The sequence below is a fragment of the Mauremys reevesii genome, linkage group 8 (assembly GCF_016161935.1).
Source record: "Mauremys reevesii isolate NIE-2019 linkage group 8, ASM1616193v1, whole genome shotgun sequence".
NCBI classification, from domain to species: domain Eukaryota; kingdom Metazoa; phylum Chordata; order Testudines; family Geoemydidae; genus Mauremys; species Mauremys reevesii.
This window is the reverse complement of record NC_052630.1, coordinates 84,761,752-84,785,332: the sequence shown is the minus strand read 5'-3', so window position 1 is coordinate 84,785,332 and position 23,581 is coordinate 84,761,752. Positions and strand designations below refer to the sequence as shown.

The 23,581-nt window shown below is 37.0% G+C and overlaps 2 protein-coding genes across 28 annotated transcripts in view; one reads left to right on the top strand and one right to left on the bottom strand.

The window, feature by feature from the left end:
- Nucleotides 1-2,561, top strand: part of NEXN (nexilin F-actin binding protein) — a 48,531-nt gene extending 45,970 nt beyond the window's left edge. For 6 of the 12 annotated variants that reach the window (XM_039485928.1, XM_039485921.1, XM_039485934.1 and 3 more), the window contains 2 exons: nt 1,067-1,427; nt 1,536-2,558. In XM_039485928.1, the coding sequence (XP_039341862.1) occupies nt 1,067-1,427; nt 1,536-1,549 (375 nt within the window). In that variant the 3' untranslated portion in view covers nt 1,550-2,558. Of the gene's footprint in view, nt 1-1,066 lie in introns of all 12 variants that reach the window. The other 6 variants (XM_039485932.1, XM_039485924.1, XM_039485930.1 and 3 more) reach the window with 4 other exon arrangements.
- FUBP1 (far upstream element binding protein 1) overlaps nt 1-23,581 on the bottom strand; it is a 58,544-nt gene that overhangs the window by 18,891 nt on the left and 16,072 nt on the right. For 6 of the 16 annotated variants that reach the window (XM_039485936.1, XM_039485941.1, XM_039485945.1 and 3 more), the window contains 7 exons: nt 23,465-23,544; nt 19,318-19,446; nt 18,310-18,384; nt 9,238-9,297; nt 9,011-9,153; nt 6,481-6,527; nt 4,005-5,598 (listed from right to left, as the gene is read on the bottom strand). In XM_039485936.1, coding sequence (XP_039341870.1) covers nt 5,568-5,598; nt 6,481-6,527; nt 9,011-9,153; nt 9,238-9,297; nt 18,310-18,384; nt 19,318-19,446; nt 23,465-23,544 — 565 coding nt within the window. In that variant the 3' untranslated portion in view covers nt 4,005-5,567. The other 10 variants (XM_039485939.1, XM_039485943.1, XR_005583918.1 and 7 more) reach the window with 9 other exon arrangements.

The window sequence follows — 23,581 nt, the reverse complement described above, 5'->3', positions numbered from 1 at the left end:
CACTTTATATTATTGATTACAAATATTTGCACTGTAAAAAAAACCACTGTTGTAGCCAGTGCTGCAAGAGGGGTTCTCAAACTGGGAGTCAGAACCCCTCAGGGGGTCACAAGGTTATTACATAGGGGGTTGTGAGCTGTTAGCCTCCACCCCAAACTCCCTTTTGCCTCCAGCATTTATAATGGTGTTAAATATATATAAAAAAGTGTTTTTAATGTATAAGGGGGGATCACTCAGAGGCTTGCTGTTTGAAAGAGGTCATCAGTACAACAGTCTGAGAACCACTGTGCTAAACATTCATATGCCTCTTCATGCTTTGACTTGTAGATTGCACTATCTTTGGTTTAAATATTTGTACTAAATATAAAGTGAGCAGTGTATACTTTGTATTGTGTTATAATTGAAATCAATATTTGAAAATGTAGAAAAATATCCAAAAATATTTATAATTTAAAGTGGTATTCTATTATTTAACAGTGCAATTAAAACTATGACTAACAGCAATTAATTATTTTAATAGTTTAACAGCTCTAATACATACATAATGCTGTAGAGAAAGTGGATATGTTTTCCTTAAAACATTTGGCCAGTTCTCAAATAAGGAGAAAGCAACATACATTCTTATATTGTTCCCCAGATTCCACCTCTGCACCCCACCATATTAAGCTCAGTCTTCCCCAACTTTCCCATTATGCCTTTCTTGTTCAGTATCCAAATTGTGGTATTGATGCATAATCTGTTATTATCCAGTATGCTTGCGTTGGGAGTTGCCATCTCCTTTCCTTGCTTATATATACACACCTGCCCCTGGAAATTTCCACTGCTTGCATCCGAAGAAGTGGGTATTCACCCACGAAAGCTCATGCTGCAAAACATCTGTTAGTCTATAAGGTGCCACAGGATTCTTTGCTGCTTCTACAGAACCAGACTAACACGGCTACCCCTCTGATACTCAAAATTTTAGTTTTTTCTAACTTTCATATGGCCAAAGATTTACGAGGCATTGCAAACTATTCATGTTATAACAGTGTTTGAAATTCTCTAAATCAATGTATTTTTAACACAGAAAAGGGAAGAGGAGGAGGAAGAAGAGGGAAGTATTATAAATGGTTCTACTTATGAAGATGAAGAGAACCAAGCTCGGTCAGGAGCTCCATGGTTCAAGAAACCCCTAAAGAACGTATCAGTTGTAGACAGCGAGCCAGTAAGATTTACTGTTAAAATTACAGGAGAGCCAAAACCTGAAGTCACATGGTGGTTTGAAGGGGAAATGTTGCAGGACTCTGAGGACTATCAGTACATTGAAAGAGGAGAAACCTACTGCCTTTACTTACCAGAAACTTTCCCAGAAGATGAAGGAGAATATATGTGTAAAGCAGTCAACAGCAGAGGCACAGCAGCTAGCACCTGTATTCTCACCATTGAAAGTAAGAGTTAATGTTTTATCTTGTTTTGTTTGAGTGCCTAATTACTTTACACACCTTTCTTGTTACAAAGTCTATTCCATTTTTCTTGACTCTCCTTTTCTTTTCTAGCTGATGACTACTAATGCTCTACTTTTGCTGGAAACCTCCCTCAACTTTCTTACTGCATCCATCTCTTTTTCTGTGGTGGGGCCAATAAAAGGAAACTAGAAAGTGTCATTCCTATATCAGATAGGGATATCCTTTGTACTGCATGAGTGTTCAAGTTCTGTTACAATGTGAAATTTGGTATCAAAGGCACATTACACTAAAACGAGGACTGGTATGAAGAAGCCCAACTATAGAAAAAACTGAATTGTATTTGTGTTCCTACCTTTGAAGACCAATTATTCTGTAGTATAACAGTTAAATACATAATCTGGAAGTTCAGGAGGTAGGAATACATTCTGCATGAACACTACGTTTATAGCTGCTTTATTATGTCTCAGACTTAACAGGCAAAAGTGAATGTTTCTGGAATAAAAGTAATGTACTATTTTTAAACAATAAAAGGTTATGTAATGGTTTAAGCTTTTTGTTTAATAAAACATTTTCCTTTCAATCAGCTTTAATACTTATATTCAACATAGTAATGGGATGTGTAATTAGCCTATCATCACTAATACTGTAAATTCATCACTAAAGTTTTGTTAACTCTATTAGACTACCAAGACTTGCATTTGAAGGTTGTTTTCCCCCCCCACAACTTTACCAGTTACCCATGTTAAAATAGCATTTGGCATATTAAAACAAAATTTGCAGAAGGTACATTTGGGGATATATTGGGGTTGCACAGCAGCTACTTTCTCCACTTTCATCCTCACCTGGTTGCAATTTTTGTTACTGCATCTTAGTGTATGTTTGGTTTTGTAGTGAAAAGACAACAAAGCATTAATTCTCTTAGGGAAATCTACAAAGACAAATGATGTACCTGTCAGTGTCTCAAAACATCTTAAAATTGATTTTTGTTCAGATTATTCTGTCCAACTTTCATAGGACTTTTTTTTTTAATACACAAAGTACACATACTTCAGCTTTTTCTGAGGTTCAGCACTTATATTCCTCAACATAATACAATAAGCTAGAGGCTGTACCCAAATGAATTCTTATGGAAAAAATAAAACAATGATTGTTTGAGGTTTTAAGTTATATATTCTGGTTGTTGGTTCCATTTGTGTTTGTATTAGCTGCATATTTTTGAAACTTTTTTTCCTGGTTCTCAATGAACAATTACAATTAGATATATCCTGACAATTTTGCTGATCAGTTGCATGACAGTCTTCTGAATATGACAATTAGAAGATAAATTGTCAAATATGTCTTGCTTCATTTCATGTAGGTAGTGTTTCTTCACAAAATTATTAAACAATCAGTTTGTAAGCACCTACAGGATAATAGGGTGATAAGTAATACCCAACAGGGATTTGTCAAGAACACATCATGCCAAACCAACCTACTTCCTTCTCTGACAGGGTTTCTGGCCCAGTGGATAAAGGGAGAAGCAGTAAATGTGACATTTTAATTTCAGTAAGGCTTTTGACAGTCTCCAATGACATTCTCATAACCAAACTAGGGAAATGTGGACTAAATAGAATTACTATAAAATGGATACACAACTGGTTGAAAGATAATTATCTTTGAGCATAATCAATGGTTTGCTGTCAAATTAGATAAACATTTGGGATCCAGCAGGGGTATGTCTTGGGTCTGATACTATTCAATATTTTCATTAATGACTTGGATAATGGAGTGGAGAGTGCACTTATAAAAGCCAGGTGCAAAGTACTATATGTGGAAATAAAAATCCAAATCTATAAATACAAAGTGGCAAACAACTGGGCTAGGCAGTTGTATTCACTTTCTGATCCACTGTAGCCCCCATATCCTTTTCAGCAGTACAAGTCAACAACGTGATGCAGTTCCGAAAAAGGCAAATATTCTGAGGTGTTTTAACTGGAGTGTTTGTATGTAAGACAGCTTTTCCCACTCTTCTCAGCACTGGAACAGTGTCCCCCGTTTTGGGCATCATGCTTATTCCAGAGGAGAGCAACAAAAGTGATACCGAGGTTTAAAAAAACATGACTGATGAGGAAAGATTTAAAAAATGAGTATGTTTAGTTTTGAGAAAAGACAGTGATTAGCTGGTCTCCTTGTCATGGATTTATGGACAAGCTTAATCTGCTGCAAGGGTGGTATCAGGAAAACATTTCTAACTATAAGGATAATTAAGTTCTGGAGTAAATTATCAAGGGAGGGTGTGGAATCCCCATTACTGGAAGTTTAAGAACAGGTTAAACCAACACCTGTCAGCAACCGTCTAAGTATACTTGGTCTGACCCTACTACATGTGGTGACAAGGACTAGATGACCTCTCCAGGTCCCTTCCAGCCCTCCATTTCAATGTTTCTTGCATTAATTTATATAATACTGTGAAAATAATCACAAATGTATGTATTTTCCATCTGATGCGGACATGCGAAAGTCAAGATAAAGCCAGGAGGAAAGAAGGGAAAAAAGACAAACATCATTTTGTATTATCCATCATTTTACATTTATTGAGAAAACCATACAAAAAGGTTATACAGTTAATGTGTACCCATATTACATACAATGTCAATAATGCAAGCTCAAAACCACATTTTGTAAAGCATTCAATTTACCTCAAGTCCAAGCTGCATCTCCCTAAGACACTTCCCATCACAGTAGCCTTATAAAGCCAATCTTCTTTTTACACACGGGTAGTTTCTGTAGAGAACACTTTTCTCAGGACGAAAATGCATCTCACATGCATAAGAGAAATATGTGCATATACATGAGAGTTTTATAGGGTATTACTAGGGAAGAGGAAACCCTGTCAACTGTATGCTTACTGGACGGCCCAAATTTTGCCAATTTACAACATGCAAAGGAAACATAGAAAAGCTATTTCATGGGGGGGGAAAATAGTTTCTAGCATCCAATAAAACTGTTATGGAGGAAGATGAAATATTTCACGTAAGATAGGCTGTGCAATGAATAATAATACAACCTGCCTGGACACCAAAATACACTATGATACTTCCAAATGAAGGTTATCCTTCCAGCTGACGTATTTCATGGCATGTCTTACAGTATAAAGACTGAAGAAAGCGATCTGTAAATGCTTTTACTATATTAAACATTACACTTCCCCTACTTCCCTTTTAAAACTGCAGTACTCAACTTCCTATTTCATTTGCGAGGTTCTATCAAAATCAAGATACATTTATTTAACGTCCCATTTTGGAAAGTTCAGTTACTTTTCTACCAAATCACAAAAACAATCTTTGCTCAGAAATAAGATTCTAGTGATTTAATTATTTTCTGTCCTCTAAAAGAAATAGTTCGGAGACTGATTTAAATAATAACACTACACTTAGCATAAAACATGCCTATAAGTCCAGCAATAAGTGAGCAGAAAATCAGTATGCCACAAACACTAAACTGAAGCCATTATGACTTTCACACCCCATCATCAATCCAAATAACTGGCCTGTCTTTTCTATTTCCTCCCACTTCCTAAATTTACTCAAATTAAGATTTGAATTATTAAAATATTCACGTAACAGTGAAATAAAAAGCAGCATGTTTAAGGAAGTGAAATTGAAATCCCACCCCAGACAATAAATTCTTAGGATTTAAAACCCACTGGGGGTACATACCTAGTTCTCTTGTGAAAAATAAATGAGAGTTACATATCAAACTACAAGTAAACAAAAATGAAGTGGCTTGAGGGAATTAAGTGCAACTATTAATTTCAGAAGGTAAATATATCTAAGCTTGACTGCTTAGAAGAATATAAATTAAAATATATAGTTTAATATTAGCCACATAGTTTTTAAAACTAAACAGATTATTGAACATTTATGGTCAAGCAAACAGCACTTTAAAGAATGAGAAGTGATCAGACAGAAAAATTATACCCTACACCATTATGTATGGGATACATTTCAAATCTGTTGTTTTGCCAATTTTACCTTCTACATGGACCCCTTCTATGGTCCGTGCTCATCGGCTCACCAATGGCATACACTCAAAGGATTCCTCTTTATTGGTAGTAACTATCTCAGGACCTGATTTTATGAGCTATGATTTGGTGCTTGCAGCATCTTCAGCACTGTGTGTGAAAATGAAGGCAGTATTTTTGAATATTTTTCTTTGATATAGATATAAGCAGGACTTTTGAAAAAGGATCAGCACATTTTATATATTGAATAAACAAAAACTGATGAGATGCTGCTTTAACTAAAAAACTGTACCAGACCATCGAATAAAACAAACATTTTAAACTGGCAAAAGTATACAGCAATCCAGTGAAAGTATCAAAGAACAGAAAATACTGATTGCTATATAGATAATGAAAAGATTATTTGCCATACAGTTAACATTTCACTTGTGCACATGCTTTCTAGTAAGACATACTATTCTGCAAAACTTGTGTCAATTTTCCTACTATATCAGATGGATAAGCAAACTAGTTTATCTAAAAATTTCACTAATATTATGTTGTATAACTTCTTTAAAAAGTCAAGTTATCAGTTCCAGTGACAAGAGAAACACACAGTATTCTATTTAGCTTTTAGGGGTGGGGTGGGAATAATGACCTGCCAGTTATAAAAACATTTGTGAAGGCTGTTGAAGTTTCTAACCAAGTATTTCCTGCATCTTGGGGGGGGAAAAAAGTTTTGTTTTCCTTCGTTAAATTGTTACAATTCAGCTATTTGAGGAAAAAGTAACAAAAAATGACTTATTCAGATTAAGTTTAATTATTGCAGCAATCCACTCATCTTTTCTAAAAAATAAAGATACATATTTACCCAGAAATGTGAACGGTTGTTTAAACAACTGAGAGACTTTCCACTGAAATGGAACCATGAGTAACAGAATGCATTTGGGGAAATCAGCAGATTGCTTTTGAATACACAACCACAAAAATCTCACAGGGACAACATTAATGTACTGAAATATGTATTTATATACTTCCTTAGGTTGTGCTTACCTGTTGCTTTTTGCAGCAGAACCTAAGGTGGAAGGTCTGGGAAGGCACTGTGAAGTATAAATAATTGCACTGTTTGCAATTAATAAAGATTTTATACCTTAAAATGAATCAAAATCAACAGCCTCCATTTTGTGAATGATATAGAATCCAGTGAATTTAATTTTGTTCAGTTTAATTAGTAATAAATGCACCATTCTACTATAAGGTCATCTACAAAAGTATCATGCAAAATATCTTAACTATTAAACTTCATATCCTACCCTAAAGATTGCAATATCTTCCTAGCTGTTTGTTTCAAACTACTACTAAAATTCCTAATCTAAAAAGGGGTAAGATAGTTCCCTCCAGGTTCTACAAAACACAATAAAATACATTGCTAATTATCTGAATAATAAAACTACTTCAAATTTCAAGCCTCGAGTTTTACTTCTCTATGCAGCCACCTTAAAAATGTATTCTCAAAGCAACAAATGGTGCTCCAAAAAGATATGGCTAATACAGGCTTATAAAATGGTTTAACATATACCTGCATCACTACATGTCTGCAAACTAACTTAAGACAAAACAACTTCTGTCTGTCAAGCAGTTCCAATCACTTTCATATTAACAAGATATGCATATTTTCATAAACTAAATAATACAACCTTTGTCTCAGGAGCCCTAGTGAAAAATGTTGTATTACTTAGATAACACAAGATTTTCTTTAGCTATTGCTGAACATTTCAAGAATACTTACCCATAAAGCTCACATATAGATATATATATGCACACCTATGTTTCTGAATTAAGAAGCAGTTATGATTTCCTAAGATATTAGCACTGTATTCCAACATAATATTCACACAAGTATGGCATTTGCATTATGTGGAACATTGACAAACGATACTGTTGCAGTTCATCAATTTGTCATTCTGATGTACTTACAGTGCAATGCTCCTTGAAGGAACAATCAAGGATGATACACAGCACAGTCCTCCTCACCCCTATAGAGCTAGTTCTATACTGGCTGGATCAAACCTGCACTTCAACAGACAATGGCAAGACAGACTGTATTGCATGTAGTCTAATATATGCAAAGAGCCAATAAATATGCAAACAGCAAACAATGAATTTCAACAGAATATCAGATTTTCAGTATGAGCAGTAATGCAACAAAAAAAGTATATCAAATAATTTGATTCAACAACTGGTCTTGAGCATTTACACAACAGAACTTATCTGTACTGAAAGAAGTTCTCTGTCAACCACTCCCCCCTACCCCAAACAAAATATAAAGTTTCAATGTCAGATGCAATTCTGGTAACCAAGTTCACCTTTCTACACTGATTTTTTAAATGAACTACTGCAAACTGAATGCTTAGAACATTTAATTATAAAAGTAAAAACCTTTTATAACTAATCTGAAAAATGTTTAAAATAGTTATGCTGAAACAGTCAAGTAAGTATCAAATTAAAAACAGAAAGGTTAACTTATAGCAGCTGTACAGGTCTGAAACAGTGGTCATGTATAAAAAGGGAAATTTCACTGTTAATGCAATGGAAGTATGCCAAAAGATCACCTTTTTAAACACATGCAGTTTTTAATCAAATAGAAAGAAAATGAAGGTATCAAGATTACTGGTGCTAGACAGCAAAATACAATAAATGAAAGAGATCCTCCATCTACAACTATTCTGCAAAGGGGAAAACATGCCAATGACAGGTTTTTAAACTCATTCTAAGATTTCAGGGGGGAAAAAAAAAAATCTCATTTGGGTACATATACCTTAATTCAGCATTGCTAGTAAGTCCTAGAATTCTTGAAATACCCACATATCCAACTTACCGACACAGGAGGTTTCATATTATTTATTGTAAAGCACAAAACAGGCATTTTAAAAGTGAAAGTATACATTGAAAAAGTACATTTATATCACAAAGCATTGACCACATAATAATTGCAAATACATTTGCTGGAATGTGTACATCTACACTAATATACTAAAAACAAACCAATTTTCATTTCTACACAGAAATATTACCTCCTATCAGTAGTGATAGATATTTTGTACATTTTCAAAAACACTATTTTTAAACCAAACAAAATTAAGATCTTCATCAAGGCGTCTGCATCCATACATTTAACAAAGGTTTTTTCCCCCACACAATGAAGCAAATACTGTATTGTCCACTTCTTATTATTGGCCCTGTGCAGAAGAGATACATAAGAGATACACAAAAAGTTAAAGAAAATCCTTCAAATTGAGCTAACTCAGGAGTGAAGCCTTTAAGAAAGAAAAATTGGTTAATGTAAATGGTGGTGGCTTCTTGCATGATTTTCTAAACCCTGGGAGGAGAAAATTTTGTAATCAAAAGCACTGAACGTTCTGAAGAGATAGAGAACTCACGTTACCAGATAAAAGTCATTTACTAATTATTCTGAGTTATTTTGCTAGAAAAAAGGATGCACACTCCAACGGTAACAAAACAGGAGACATGCGCAAAAAATAAATAAATTTATAAACACAAAATAATTCATAAAACTTTATACCTGTGGTGCTGGAGGATGCTGTGGCATTCCCTGTGGACTTGTCTGGGCATAATATGCTGCTTGCTGTCTGTAGTATTCAGCCCATGCTGCACTGTAATCAGGCTGACCTGGTGGGGCCCCAGCGGGAGCTGGAACTGCTTGACCTAAAATAAATTAGGAGTGCATAACTTTGTTGCTGTAACAAAGACAAAGAAGCTCAAAATAATCTCATTTCTAGCAAACATTACCTTGCTTCTTGTAATATTCCTCCCAAGCCTTTGAATAATCTTGTGGCTGCCCTTGTTGACCTGAAAAACCCCCCACATTTTAATGTAAAAACTCCCGTGTACACTAAAATTATACATATATACAAAGACACAGGTATTCTGCCTCTCAGTTGATTTCAGGTCCACATTAAAAAAAATATTAAAAGATAGCATACATGTAAATATCAAGCAATTTACACAATGCTATTCTTCCTGTTGATATTAGAGAGCCACTTTTAACTCCCGGACACTACCATTTCAAATATGCTTAAATATCAACAATACTGATTTTACTACTTCCATGTGACCGAATTTGAGCACATCCTTTATGGAAAGCAGCGTGCAGGAGTCAGGAAGTTTGCACATGAACACTCAAATTTTGTCATTTAGACCTTGTATGTTAATACTTTTAAAAGCAAAAAATAAAAAGGATTCCTGCTGAAATGTGTGTTTTTTTGAGGGGGGTGTATGACACAAAAAATAACACTTTCTTTTCCAAGCATGCCCACTTGGATTTACTTGAATTGAATAACTGACAGTGTTTTCAGTTAAAATGCAGGTCAACGAGGGAGAGAAATTAAGTAGTCAGATTACAAAAAGTGATCTTGTTGCACAGGCTGCATTTACTAACACACTAGCTGTTAATTCATTAAATTTCAAGTTAATTGATTTGCTGTCTGAGCAAATAGAAATAAATCTCAAGATCTGTTTAACACTATTAGAGCTAAGCACTTCCATCAAAGAGCACATATTTTTATTAATATATTCCACAAAAGAAGACAATCCCCAAGATCCTCCTCTTTCCGCATCTCCAAATTTCAAGCTCTGTAATTTATTCAACACACACAATAATTGTCTGATTATAATTAAGAACTATTGCCTCATTCAACAGTGCTCAAAGTTGAAAGCAGAAGGCAACAAGGTACATGGAATACGCCAATAGCACAAGTTTTACTTTTTCCATCCAACAGGCAAGTTATTACTAAAAAAACCCCTAAACCCAATAATATTACTATTTGAAAGGAAGGTCAAGGATGCCCCTAACCTCTTCCTCCCTCACCCCTCTGAATTTAGAAACCCCCAACTCCTCCTATTATTACCACCACCTTTTTGCATGACAATGGGGCATCCCAAGAGCCACAACACTCCAAAGGTGCTTTTGCCAGCTGCCATTATAATGGAAACACATGACTACTGACAAAATACTAGCACACATTCAGGTAGAGTTTGAGGTGCTCAAGATGGCTGGTTGAGATAGCCAAGGACAAAGATTAACTGACTTGTCTTGATCTTCCAAAGACAAGTCTTTATATGCATACTGATACATTAAGATATGTCCTAATTTTTATAATCTTGGCTAATAAGGTGTGTACGGTTCCTAGATTTTTTTTTTTTTTTTTATTTTGGGAGACATGGAGAGAATAGAAAACTGCAAAAATAAAAAGAAAACACGTCAGTTCCTGCAACTCAAACTGATCCCTGCTCACTGTGGTCATACAAAGATTTTAAACAAACCTGGATCTTCTGAGGAAACAAATCAGCTAGAAACAGAGTAAAATAAGAAACAAAGGATTTACAAGAAGTACACCAGAATGAAAGACATCCCTTCTACTTTCCTTTTGTTTATTCCAATCCTCTTTTGCAAATGTAATGTGTAGGTCCCATGCAAAGGTCCAGTTCCTACATTTTGTAAATATGAGGTAGCCTGTTCTATCGCATGCAATAAACCTTCTTTTTTTTTTTTTAAGTTATATCCCAAAGCACTCTCCAACTCTTCCCTTCACATCTCCAGAAGCCCAGTCTTCTATTCCTAAACATGGCTCACTAAGACTCCTGACAGCTCCCTAGTGAACGCTTTCCATTCCCGTATCTCAACCTCCCGACACAACCTCTCTCTTATTAATAGCTCCCAGATGGAGGGATTCACACCTCTCGATAGCCAAGATTCCTCCCTGGCACAACACTGGAGCAAAATCAGCCAGTGTTCAGTTTATATACACTTGGATATTAAGTTTTCCTAAGGGTTAGTGATTTTTATCACTGTCGTATTACTGAGGTAAGGCCAGCACAGTTGATACCACTTAATCCTAGAAGAAAATTTTAAATTCTACTTTCTCTTGATCAAACTGTGTAGACAGATGGTAAAGCATCTCTTCTGTTCCTGATCAGGAAAACTTAAGTTATGACCCAAATGGAAATTTATGAGCTGAAGTCATGTAGTTTGTCATGTGCCATTTGCATTTACCCTCCTCCAACAGTGTGGTCAAAAGGTCTCAAATATCAATAGATACTTCTGGTGACTTCAATAGGAAATTTTCTTTCACAAACCCACTTTCAATTATAGCTAGAGATTTTGTATTAGACATGAGTCAAAGAAAAAAGTTAAAGTACGGTGCTGAAATGTGCAGTAATTGTATTGGTACCATGCGAAGGTTTCCAATTTTATAAATATGTGATAGAGCTGGCTGTTGTTTTACAAGTTATATCCCAAAGTACTTTCCAACTTCTTCCCTTCACATCTCCAGAAGCCCAGCTGGAAAAGGAAGGTTTTGAAGATTCTTTCTGTATCTAACCATCTGTTTTTATGGAGTGCAAAAACCTCACACGAAAACCAGTATCAAATTTGTTATCTGCTGATTTACTTTGTGGAAGAGGTCCAGAAAGGATCTGGGTTAGACTACTTTTCTTGCAAATTCCAGAGACAGCTCAAGCTTACTCTTTGGAATTACTCCTGGGAGAATTCTGTGCCACTACACAATGCAGAATTTTGCAGAAATTAATGGTGAGTGGGCAGAATTTCCATTTCCCCCCATAGAAATAGGCTGTAGAGATGTTGGCTACCAGTAGGAGCCGTTGGACCCGGCAGAGCCCAGCTCACAAATAGAAGACAAGCCCGAGGGGAGGGAGAGGGAACTGGAAAGTTTCCCTGGGCTCTAGGAGGGCAGGGTCTGTGAGTGTTAGGGGTGTGTGTGGGGAGGGGGGGGCAGAAAGACGTGCACCTGCAGCTAGCCTCGGGAGAGGGTGGGGTATGGGGTGTGAGTGTCTGGGTAGGGGTGGTGTGTGAGAGTGTCTGGTGTGCGAGAGTGCCAGGAAGGGCTCCACAGCTGGGCTCTGGGGGGAGGGGAGGAGAAGACGACGACAAAGAAGCAGGAACTGGGTTGTCGTAGGGGTTAACTATTCCTGGGGGAAATTTTGTTTGCAGAATTTTTAGTTTTTTGGCACAGAATTTCCCCAGGAATAATGGAATTCTGGGGCTTCACCACATCCCTCACTCAGGATGAGTCCTTCCAAAGCTGTACTGAAACACTAAAGTCTAATTAGCATACGGAAACTTTTTACCAGTAATGCTTTATTAGATCATATTACCTATATACACACATGCATCTTGAAGAGGCCACTGTAGAAGCATATGAAAGAAAACCTTTGCCTCCTAAGAGAGGAGGCAAAGTCCCAGAAAAGCAGTCAATTTTTTTATTCTTAACAATTACCTCTCCACCAGTTAAACATCTAGGCTGTAGTGAGCAATAAGGAAGGAGAGGAATTCCTTCCTTAAGTATTAGTAATAGTACTTGGGGACCTCTGAACAATGCTTCTGAACAGGAATTAAGGTCAAGCATTTTATAAACATGTTAATGGGTGACCAATTAGCACATTTTCTGATTCTTCTGTGGTGGCTGATGCTTTATCATCTGCCAAGATGTTACTGCTGAGCATTCTGAATGCTTTGATCCACTAAGACTTCTTATCTTTGAACCCCACTGATACAGAGTTTGACTATGAAAAATCTAGACATTTTCAGGCCCAGGTCCGTAAGGTAACAGAAAACAATTATAACATCCTGAACCAGAAGATTCTACAATGATAAAATCTAAGAATGCGTCTCATACCCAGAATGTGCAATGCTCTTTAGGGTGTTGAAGCTTTAAGTAAAACTAAAGAATGAACTCCCTTGATGTATGGAAAAAAGTTCCTTTGTAATTACTGATTCTGGGAATTATTCTGGAATAGTAAGTGATTGTCTTTGTGGAAAAAGTAATAAAGCTTGTGGCTTCTAAGAGCAGACACCCTTCTTGCTGACATGACTGCAACCCGGAATCATGATTATGTAAAGAAAATATATGGAATTTACATCTTGTGTCTCAGTGAATATGTTATGAAGACCGCAGATCGGCAGGAAGAGAAGACAGGTCTGACTGCTGGTTTGGATAGATGTACTACCCTATGGAATCTTGATCTATTTGCTTAATATTTCGATGATCTGTGCTTATAACACTATTTAATGCTGAGACAAAAAGAAACAGGTGGGAGATTTCAGACCAAAGAAATCCAGAACTACAGTTTCTGATTTCCTAGGATCTCTCTCCAAGCATCAGAAAGAATTCTGTCCACATTTGTGTGTAGGCAGAGAAGATGAAAGGGTAGAAGAGTTTTACTTCAGATGAACATCCCATCCTATTTAGGACTTGATGATCAGTGACCAAGCTGTCAGTCTCAGGTAGTCAAGATTGGGATTCTGCAGCAGGCTCTGCAACAGAGCATCCTAATTGGCGAGAAATTGAAATTAAGACCATTAGGATAATCCCAGTAGGTCCAATCTGTGTTAACAATGATTATACCTTCATCTTTTTAATTACTTCTCCTTACAGTGGAAGGGAGGGGGCCTTGGAAGCACACAAAGAAACCATTTAGGCCCTCTGTGAGCCAGAACATATCCCCAGTTAACCTTGGTCTGTTTCCTGTAACTCTCCATTCCAACTGGATGGAAATATACCTATATGGGGGTAGCTTGGCTCTTTGGATATTTGCTGGAGTACTTCTTCATTCAACCCATTCTAGGTTGTTTATCTGATGAAAACTTAGTCCATTTTTGTTTTTAGTGTCCTTTTATTTTGATCATCTTGATTGAAATAGGAGAATTCACGCTTAAGCATTTAGACTTGAGATTCTTTGCACCCACTCATTGATTTATATATGTAAAGATCACTGTGTTGCCTGACTGACAGAACAGCCAACCTGATTTCTCATCCCTAGGTAGCTGGTTCTATGGAAAAGGCTGGCCTCTTGACTGAAGGGAAGGTTCTATTATCACATGGACTTCCTGTTTCTACCAGCAGAGGGGCAATCATATTTTCCTCTGCATCTTGTTTGAATGGTTCTGGAACTCCTGAAACTCACATGCAGCCTTGCATTTATTCATGTGACCAGAAGACCTAGGAGCTGCAGGTAAGGATGGACTGGTGTTTCTCCACAACGTAATACCTTAGATCAGGGGTTGGCAACCTCTCAGAAGTGGTGTGCCAAGTCTTCATTTATTCACTCTAATTTAAAGTTTTGCATGCCAGTAATACATTTTAACTGTTTTAGAAGGTCTCTTTCTATAAGTCTATAATATATAACTGAACTATTGTTGTTTGTAAAGTAGGTAAGGTTTTAAAAATGTTTAAGAAGCTTCATTTAAAATTAAATTAAAATGCAAAGACCCCCGGACCGGTGGCCAGGACCCGGGCAGTGTGAGTGCCGCTGAAAATCAGCTCGCATGCCACCTTTGGCATGCATTCCATAGGTTGCCTGCCCCTGCCTTAAATCAGTGCCTGAATCTAGTCAAGCTTTTCTTATGTCAGGAACACACTGGCTCTCCTTGTATTTATCAACTGCTAAGCAACTATGTTGCCTAACAAGGGGTATATATGAGTTTCTACAGTCCAGAGTCTTGCTATCACCACTATTATTTTCGACAAAACTCTGGAGGCAGAGGATAGCCCAAACTGCAATACTTTGCACTGTCAGCAGCAGTTTGGTAGGTGAAATTGATGAACTGCTGATGGCAGTTAAGCTACTGCCAGGGTCCAGCAATATCAGGTCATATGCAGGAGATTCTGCTGCTATACTGGAAGAATGTCCTGTATTTTAATCTTCAGCTACCTGTTCAGTTTCGAGGTCTAGGATGATCTGGTCTGCACCTGATCTATTGCTTAATATGAAAATAGAGTAGACCAATGGGTATCTTTGGTCTTAAAAGGACAAGCTCTATTGCCCCAACTTGCAATAAATGTGTTATTCAGGATGGACTGATGTTTGTTACTCTTCAAGGTCTGAGACAGAAAGAGTGAAGAATGTGGAGGAGACAATTCCAAAGTATTCTTGCTATGCTCTCTAGTACCCACTGTCAGGGTCACGAGTCTGAAGAGCGCGGTATCTTGCCTCCTAGCCCTGGGCAGATGCAGACTCGCTTACAGCCGCATTGATGGTTTGGACTGAAGGAGGGAAAGTGCCCATTTCCTAATCTGGCTTTCTCCCTGGCATTTCATGCCCAAGCTTTATTCTTGAAATAAGATGGCATCATCTTTGATGTTCGTAGGAAAAGAACTTCTGCCATTGTATATGTGCTTGTAGTCCATTTTGACTATGCTGGAGTGGGTAGCAAGTAATTTGGTTTGTCCAAACTGTCACTTACCAGCTTTTCAAGCTTCTCCTCAAACAGCGTTCCACTTGAGAATTTTGAGATGGTGAATTTGCATAATGTAATTATCTGCAGTTCTGTGTTTAAGATGGAGTTGGTGGGTGTTTGGCCATGGAGTCTGCTGCCATGGCCCTTGCTGCTAACCTCATGAAAATCATGGACCCATCACTATGAATACAATAGCTAAAAATAAAACTTTCCTCATAACCAACTTAAAACTTATGGTTCTGGGGAGCGGTGGCAAGCATTTGCTCTCGTGAAACATGTAATTACCAGAGTAGCTCCTAGTACTACTGATGAAGCTTCCCAGAACCATAAGTTTTAAGTTGGTTATGAGGAAAGTTTTATTCTTCCTGCCAGGAATTACCATATGGTTTACAAGGGATGGTACAACTGCAACTATCGAGGAGGGAGCATTTGGGGTTTTGAAAGCTTACACAGCATAATGTCTTGCTGACAATCTCTTCCCCATGTCAGAGATCTCTCATTCCTCCTTTACAATCTCTTTGAAGAAAGAGAAGAGGAACTGCAAATTCTGACTGAATATTGAATATTTGCCCTTGGATCTAAATTGTTTATCCTCCATTTTGGATGGATCTCGATGGGGAAATCACCTTCCTTCCCGTTTACCTTGAACAGGTCTGTGGAGAAATGACCTCCCCTGGTTCTCTGGCTCAGGCTTATGAAGGTTTAAAGTCAAGAGTACCTCTTTCATGAGATTAACTACAGCTGGAGCTGGAGGGGAAAGATAAGGATCTGGAATGCTTCCCAACTACTGAATTCCAATTTGTTCTGCCCTTTTGGAATTTTTTGCCTTATCTTTTGAAGGGTGAATTTTTTTTTCCCCCATCTGAGAACTGGTCCCTTTTTCAGGACTTGCTCATGCTCTGAGCCCCTGTGCCCTTCTTCATCTGATATGCACTTAGAAAGGAAATGAAGGGAAAGGTCCCTGAAGGAGCCTAGACCCTCCTTCGGAGGGAAACCAAGTCAGAACAAATACCAGATTACTTGGCAGGACTGCAATTATCCCTTTAAGAATGTGAGAAGAGATTATAGAGCTTGTTGCCTTACGCATGGACTGGACCAGTGGGGAGGGAGTTAATGGGAAGAATCCATGAACAGCAAGGATTGACCTGACTGCAGATTCACAGGCATTAAACAGGATCTCAATAGGACTGACTCACCCTTGAAGAGAAGTCTGAGCTGTTCAGGGAAAGAATGGAAAAGCCCAACAAACCGTAAGAATCAGAACGGAGTTTTGGCAGAGTATTTTTAGGCTGGGAGAATTATGACAGAACTCCCCCTCCTGAGATGGAAGGCCTCTTACACGTTTCATCTACTCCATCTGGTCACGACTATCATGCTCAGGAAAAGAAGAAATAGAAGTAAAGGAGCCTGATAGATGATTTAATTTGGAGCACGATGCCCCTAAAAACTGCCCCTGGATGAGGACTGAAAAGAAGAGAAATACTGCTCACTGCTATTCCAAAGTCTGCTTTTTTAAACACAAGTACGGTAATGGAAAAAGTGAGAAATCAAAGCTGCTATTATTTGCATGGCCAGAGGCAGAAATTCTGGAGTATGCCTAAGGATAAGGCTGAGCCCCATGAACGAGATTATGTTCAAAATGGGAGAAAAGGTCATGACCCAGAAAAGTGAATTAGCACCTACTGGCAGGTCTGACACATCAGTGCCAAATATTCCTTCCTTATTCAAGGAAGGAAAAATAAGGAAATGACTGACAACTAAACAACAAAGTGAAACACATATCCCTTCAAAGAATCACAAGTTTCACTTTTATTTTTTTAAAAAGCTAGTCAAAGCGAAGAACAAGCACTATCTTTATGATTTAGTTTATAGCACTTAGGTGTTCAACAGCTAATAACAGATTTAAAAAATATGACATGCCATATAAAACCTATAGAAATGGCATTCATTTGTAGCAAGCTTTATTATAAAAAGCTAGAGTAAACAAAAGACAATAATAAAAATAAAAAGACGTAAGTGGTCATCTAAGAGCAAATGTTAAACAGATGAACTTCCAAACCAGGAAGACATACAACAGCTTTATAAAATGCACCTCGAATTTCCAGATTCCCAAAGGAAACAAAAGAATGATCTCCAAATATTGAAAGATTTTTAAAAATATGTATTTAAGTTGAAAAAGATTAAAAAATAATGCTACTTTTCCACTCAACAATTAAATACGGGATCTCTCATATATTACAGAGTAGTTTCTCGGAAATCATGTTTGCTTGGTTAAAAAAAACAAATCAAAAACACTTCTACATCTGGTTCCTCAACGCCAGTTAGGGAGTAAAAGAATTTAAGAAGAAATATACACTTTCCCTCCCCAAATGTGGAACATTGCCCATTGCTGATCACTAGCACAATGAAAAGATATCTTAAAATTTTAATTACAGTCAGATTTCCTGGCACAACGTGCTCAGTTACTACAATAGAAGAACCTACGCCAATTGACTGTGGTATTATACAGTTATATTTTTATTGCTAAAACTCTGCCAAATCAAATGTGAACACCATTTTCCCCTTACAAAAGATCTACTTTTTTAACAAACCAAAAATGAACATACCCATTTTTTTGTAGTACTCTTCCCAAGCTTTGGTGTAATCAACCTGCCCTGCTGGTGCTGGATTTGGTTGTTCTCCTGATTTACAGAAAGTAAAAATAAAATAATGCATGAATTAAGTTATATTTAAACAAAACTGTTGTATACCAACATTTCCAAGCATCCAGCTATTAATTTGAAACAAAAAATGGCTTAAATATTTACATATAATTTACCTATGAATGCAATTAATCTGCTACAACACACTATAAAAATAAGCTTATTTACTAGCCAATGCTAAAACAACAAAACTGTACACAATACTTAATATCAATATCTATAATAACTAATATCAAAACTTAATACTTTAAATTTCTCAAGAATGAAAAAAATCTAACTCTCACATGCTGTGCAAATGCCACTTGCAGTCTAAAATATTTTAGACCAGGTGCACACACGAAGTTGTACAGATATAAATCACGGTGTGATTTTATACTGATTTAGTTAAACTAGTATGACTTTGTGCTTGGACTCTCATATTGGTTTAAACCAGACATATCAATTGATTTTGCACCTGTAAATTTAAAAATCTACTTGCTTTACAAAATCAGACATAAAAATACACAAGTGTCACAGCACACTACTATGGAAAAAGTGCTTACTTTCTCATTTTATCTGTATGAAATTTTAGTTTCTACTGACTTCACTAGTGCTTTTTATGTAGCCAGTTGTAAAACTAGGCAAATATCTAGATGAGTTGATGTATCCCCCAGAAGACTTCTGCATACGTGTACCCCTGGTTGAGAACCACTATTTTAAACATTATTCCTAACACTCATGAACCTGAAGCAAAGCTGTAAGTTTATAGCTTTGGCACTAGAAGTAAAGGATTTTCGAACACAATAGGCTAATATGCAATAAATTAGCCCTTGTATGGGTGAACCCAACCAACAGTAATATAAAAGTCTAGGTGGGCTACTATTTTCCTTCAGCAATGAGCAGTTTTTCCTTGTAACAGATTGATCTGTGTACCTTGTCCATTAGTTTGGGTTGTAGGTGGTCCACCAGGAGGGGCTGCAGGTGGCGGCTGTGCTTGCTGCTGATAGTAGTGAGCATAATAAGCTGCCCATGCTGCTGAATTGGGATCTGTTCCTGGTTTACCTAAGAAATAAACCATCACTTGTAATATATTGTGTAAGCAGTAGGATTTGTAAAAAATTCTTACAGATCAAGTCTTTTTCTGGCATTCCTAATTTTTCTTCTGAGAAATCTTAATAAAATATTTAATATTTAAACATAGCTATATGTATATTGTAATTTCATTTTAACCCATTAAGATTAATATAACTAAATTCAGTTTAACACAAATACATTAAAAATGGAGATAATGAAAAAATTTCTGAGCTAAACTACATTAACCAAGTCAGCTTCGTTGTCATGTTTTCTTATTACAGCACACAATCTGTCGTGGGTGGGTGGGTGGGTGTGTGAGTATAGTAAATTACATATGTGCTGCAAAGTGTACTTTTGTACAATATTGCTGACTTATGGGTGTTTTAGAAGCCTAATTATAAAATGTACATTGTTAGAGGTGTGGTCCGGGAATTCAAAGATTTTTTTTTTTAATTTAAAATGTCCATAGCTCTGTAACATGGACATTTTTTGTTTTGTTCAATTAACGTAATTCAGAATTTCAACAAAAGTTTTCCCAATGTAACCTCACACTAACAGCATCATTTTGGGGTAAGTATGGATATAGTGAGATGGTTTTAGCAATGGAGTTTCATTCTTTTAAGTAAGATTTGGCATAGGTTTGCAATTAACCTATTTTCCCTGTTAAAAATTAATGACAGTTTGGAATATGCAACAAGTATCCCAAGATCCTGAATGTACATCCTTGCATAACTATGAATATCAGGCAATTTTACAGTTCAAGCTGTTAAAAAGTATAAACCATGTAACCACTGTTACACCTTCTACATATCTCATCATCTCTTTCCCTTCCATCCATTATTTTTAATTATAACTAGAGTCTCAAATGTCTTTGCTTCCAATCCCCTTGGTTCTCCCATTTATCCACATGCACCTTTTAGGAACAATTCACTCTTTCTGCTGAACAACATGAAGATAATTACAAAACCAGTTTACAAAAAGAAGGTTTCAGGCACATCAGGGACTGGTAAACTTCATGTGGCTCAGCAGAAAATGTGATGTGTGTTCTTGAAGCTTATGGATACTTGTATATGAACATGGATGGCTGATCAACAGAGTTGGAGGCAAAAAAAACTACAACTAGGATTCTCAAGTCAGAACTAAGCATATGGGAAAAGGATGATTGAAACTTCACCCACGGACAAAAACAGTGAGGGAGCAACACAAACTGAACAGATGGAGAGAATTAAATAGGTGCTCTGGAGAGAATTAATAGGATAGAGCAGAGGAGAAAAGAGAACCTAGAAAAGAAACAGAAAACAATGAAATATTACTACAAGAAAACGAAAGCCAAATACTGAAAACGCACACAACACTAAAACAGTACGTTCTAAATGTAAGAATTTTGAAGTTAAGTATTTTAAAACACTGGGCCAGATCTCAGGGAGAACATTTAAGACTTTTAGCTGGTCCCAAAGAACAATTGAGAGAGATTTAACTTTTTTTTGGAAGGTGTGGTGAAAGGGAAAGGGTTGCTGAAAGGGGGTAGTGTAGGAGCTGCTATGCCAGCCCTATTCCAGCACTAGGGGAATTCTTGTGTAGCCAGTTAGTTCGCTTTGAGGCTACAGAACAGAGCAAAACAAGGGATAGGATCTGGTCCATTGATTCCTACTTATTCTAAAACACTGATACTATAGTTCAGTTAATCAATTACAATATTTCAGTTTGATCCTATGATCTCTATGAAAGTACCAAGCTAACACCTTTACCATCCTAATGCCAACCCTAACTGTAATTTGAGTCACTCCTTGACTGAACAGTGAATGTTTACTGAGAGAATACAAACACCAAGTTCAAAGTTTGTCATTCTTTTGCTTCTGCACTCCCATGCAGTTCACAAATTAATTTACTGAACATTTGAATTGGGCTACCCATAGATGTAAACTGATTACAGTGCTCTCTAGTGTGTAACAGAAAAAGGATGAAATGAACTCTAGCCCCATCAAAGGAAACTGTCAGAGAAAAGTTACTTTGAATAACTCTGCTTTAAAGAACTGAAGATGGGCACATTTTATATGCATTACTACATCTGCATCTCCAGTGCTGTTACATATGTCAGAAAACTAGAATTTGAAGATGCTTGACTGAAAGACCAGTAAAATGAGCAAAAAGAACTGCTCACAGTAGAGATGGCCAAAAGTTCTCCATCATTAGAATTGCTGTGTCAGGACTAGAACTGGTCAGAAATTGACTGCCCCGCCAAAAATGTTGACTTCTGGTGAATAACTGAAAGGCCCCTTCCCCCTCTTTTTTTTGGTTTAAAACAAAATTTCAATTTGAAAATGCTGTAGTGGCTAATGGAATTTAAGGTTTGGGTGCCTCATGTCCCTATTATCTACAGTCCAGGCTCCTGGTTAGACTACATATCCCATATCTGCACCACAGTCCCCCTCCTGTTGATCCACACATCATAGGTGTCCCCAGCTGTAGTGTACCCCAGGATCTATAGTCCAGAAAGGGAATGAGAAACTAGGACCTTGTCTACACTAGAACTTACTTTGGTAAAACTTACGTCACTCGGGTATGAATAATCCACACCCCCACCCAACCTTAGCACCCGTTCAGATAGCGCTATGTTGGCAGAAGAGCTTCTCTTGCCAACTTCCCTTTATGGGAGGTGGAGAAATTAGGTCAACAGGAGAGCTCTCCCATCGGCTAAGAGCATTAACACCAGCAGCACAGCTGCATCAGTGCAGCTGCAATGCTGCAGCGCTTCTAGTGTAGATGTAGCTTGACACACCCATATAACAGCAGCATTTCAAATTGGAAGTTTTTCAATTTGCAGCCAAAACTGAAAAATATTCCCGTTTACTCACGCTTGGTTTTTCAATTGAAAGCTAGACTTTTTCCACCGAAGCAAATTTCTTTTCTAAAACATCCAATTTTCATTCAAAAATGGTTTTGAGAGAAAAATGTTCAACTAGCACTAGTTGGGATTATTGATGAATCTTTTGTACAATAGACAGTAGGAACAGAGCCTCAAAATCATATTCATGCTCTGCCAAAATGTAAATATTCTGCAAACAAACAACATGTGCCCAAGGTTAAAAAAAAGGCAATGCAAAACTGAAAATACTGCATTTATGATGTTTGCATTTGGAAGAGTAACACCATGAATATTTGCCTCCTATAAAAATCTATTTCTCAATACAATGATGATAAATAGAGACTGTGATTATTTTCAAAGTTTCTTCAGGTGAAGATTTCTAAAAAGAGAATGGACTTCAGAATATTATTATGAAAAAAATAATTAAGTACTGAGAATGAAATACTAGAACCTGATGATCTTTAACAACTTCAATTAAATTAGAATAGGAACTGAAAAGTTCTGAAGAATACCCACCCCTCAAAACAGGGAAGAGAAACATGGAAAGTTTAAGCCCCTTAAATTGCTCCAATTTCATCTGAATCACCACCACTTACTCAGAAAAAAAATTAGTTACAGCAGAAATAGTGAGAAACCATGTTCACTGATAAATTAGAAGGGACATTGGTCAAATGTAAAACTCCAAATCTATTTGTTGGAGAGGATCACAGAAGCATAACACCTCAGAGCAATGAATCTGACATAGTGGTCTCTCTGAAGAAAATGGGCACAAAGACAAAAGGCGAATTTAATAGGAAAAGAAAACTTCATTTCAACACCGTAAATAATCCTGATATCCAACTGACTAGGAAAACGGAAGTGAAATTGGGATGCATGCCCCCAATGTTATGCTTTCCCTAACAAGAAGAAAGCATAGTCCAGCTTTTTTTGGCAACTGATTTTCCACAGTTCACCACCAACACATGGTATATGTAGAACTGCACATTCAGAGTGGATATCAATGAAGTAGATTCCAAAGAGAAACAGCTTTTCAGGATTTACTCATACAAATAAAAACACACTTAAAAGCAGGCCATGTACAATCATGCACTGAATGTGTGCCTGAACACAACTTTTTGCAAAAAAGACTCAATTTCTTACCTGGATCTGGTGGATTTGGTGGCTGCCAGTGTGGATAGGCATTTCCCCACCCTTGTGGAGCATATGGGGCTGGAGGGCCACTGTAAAAGACAAAGAGCCACATGCAATGAAATCCAA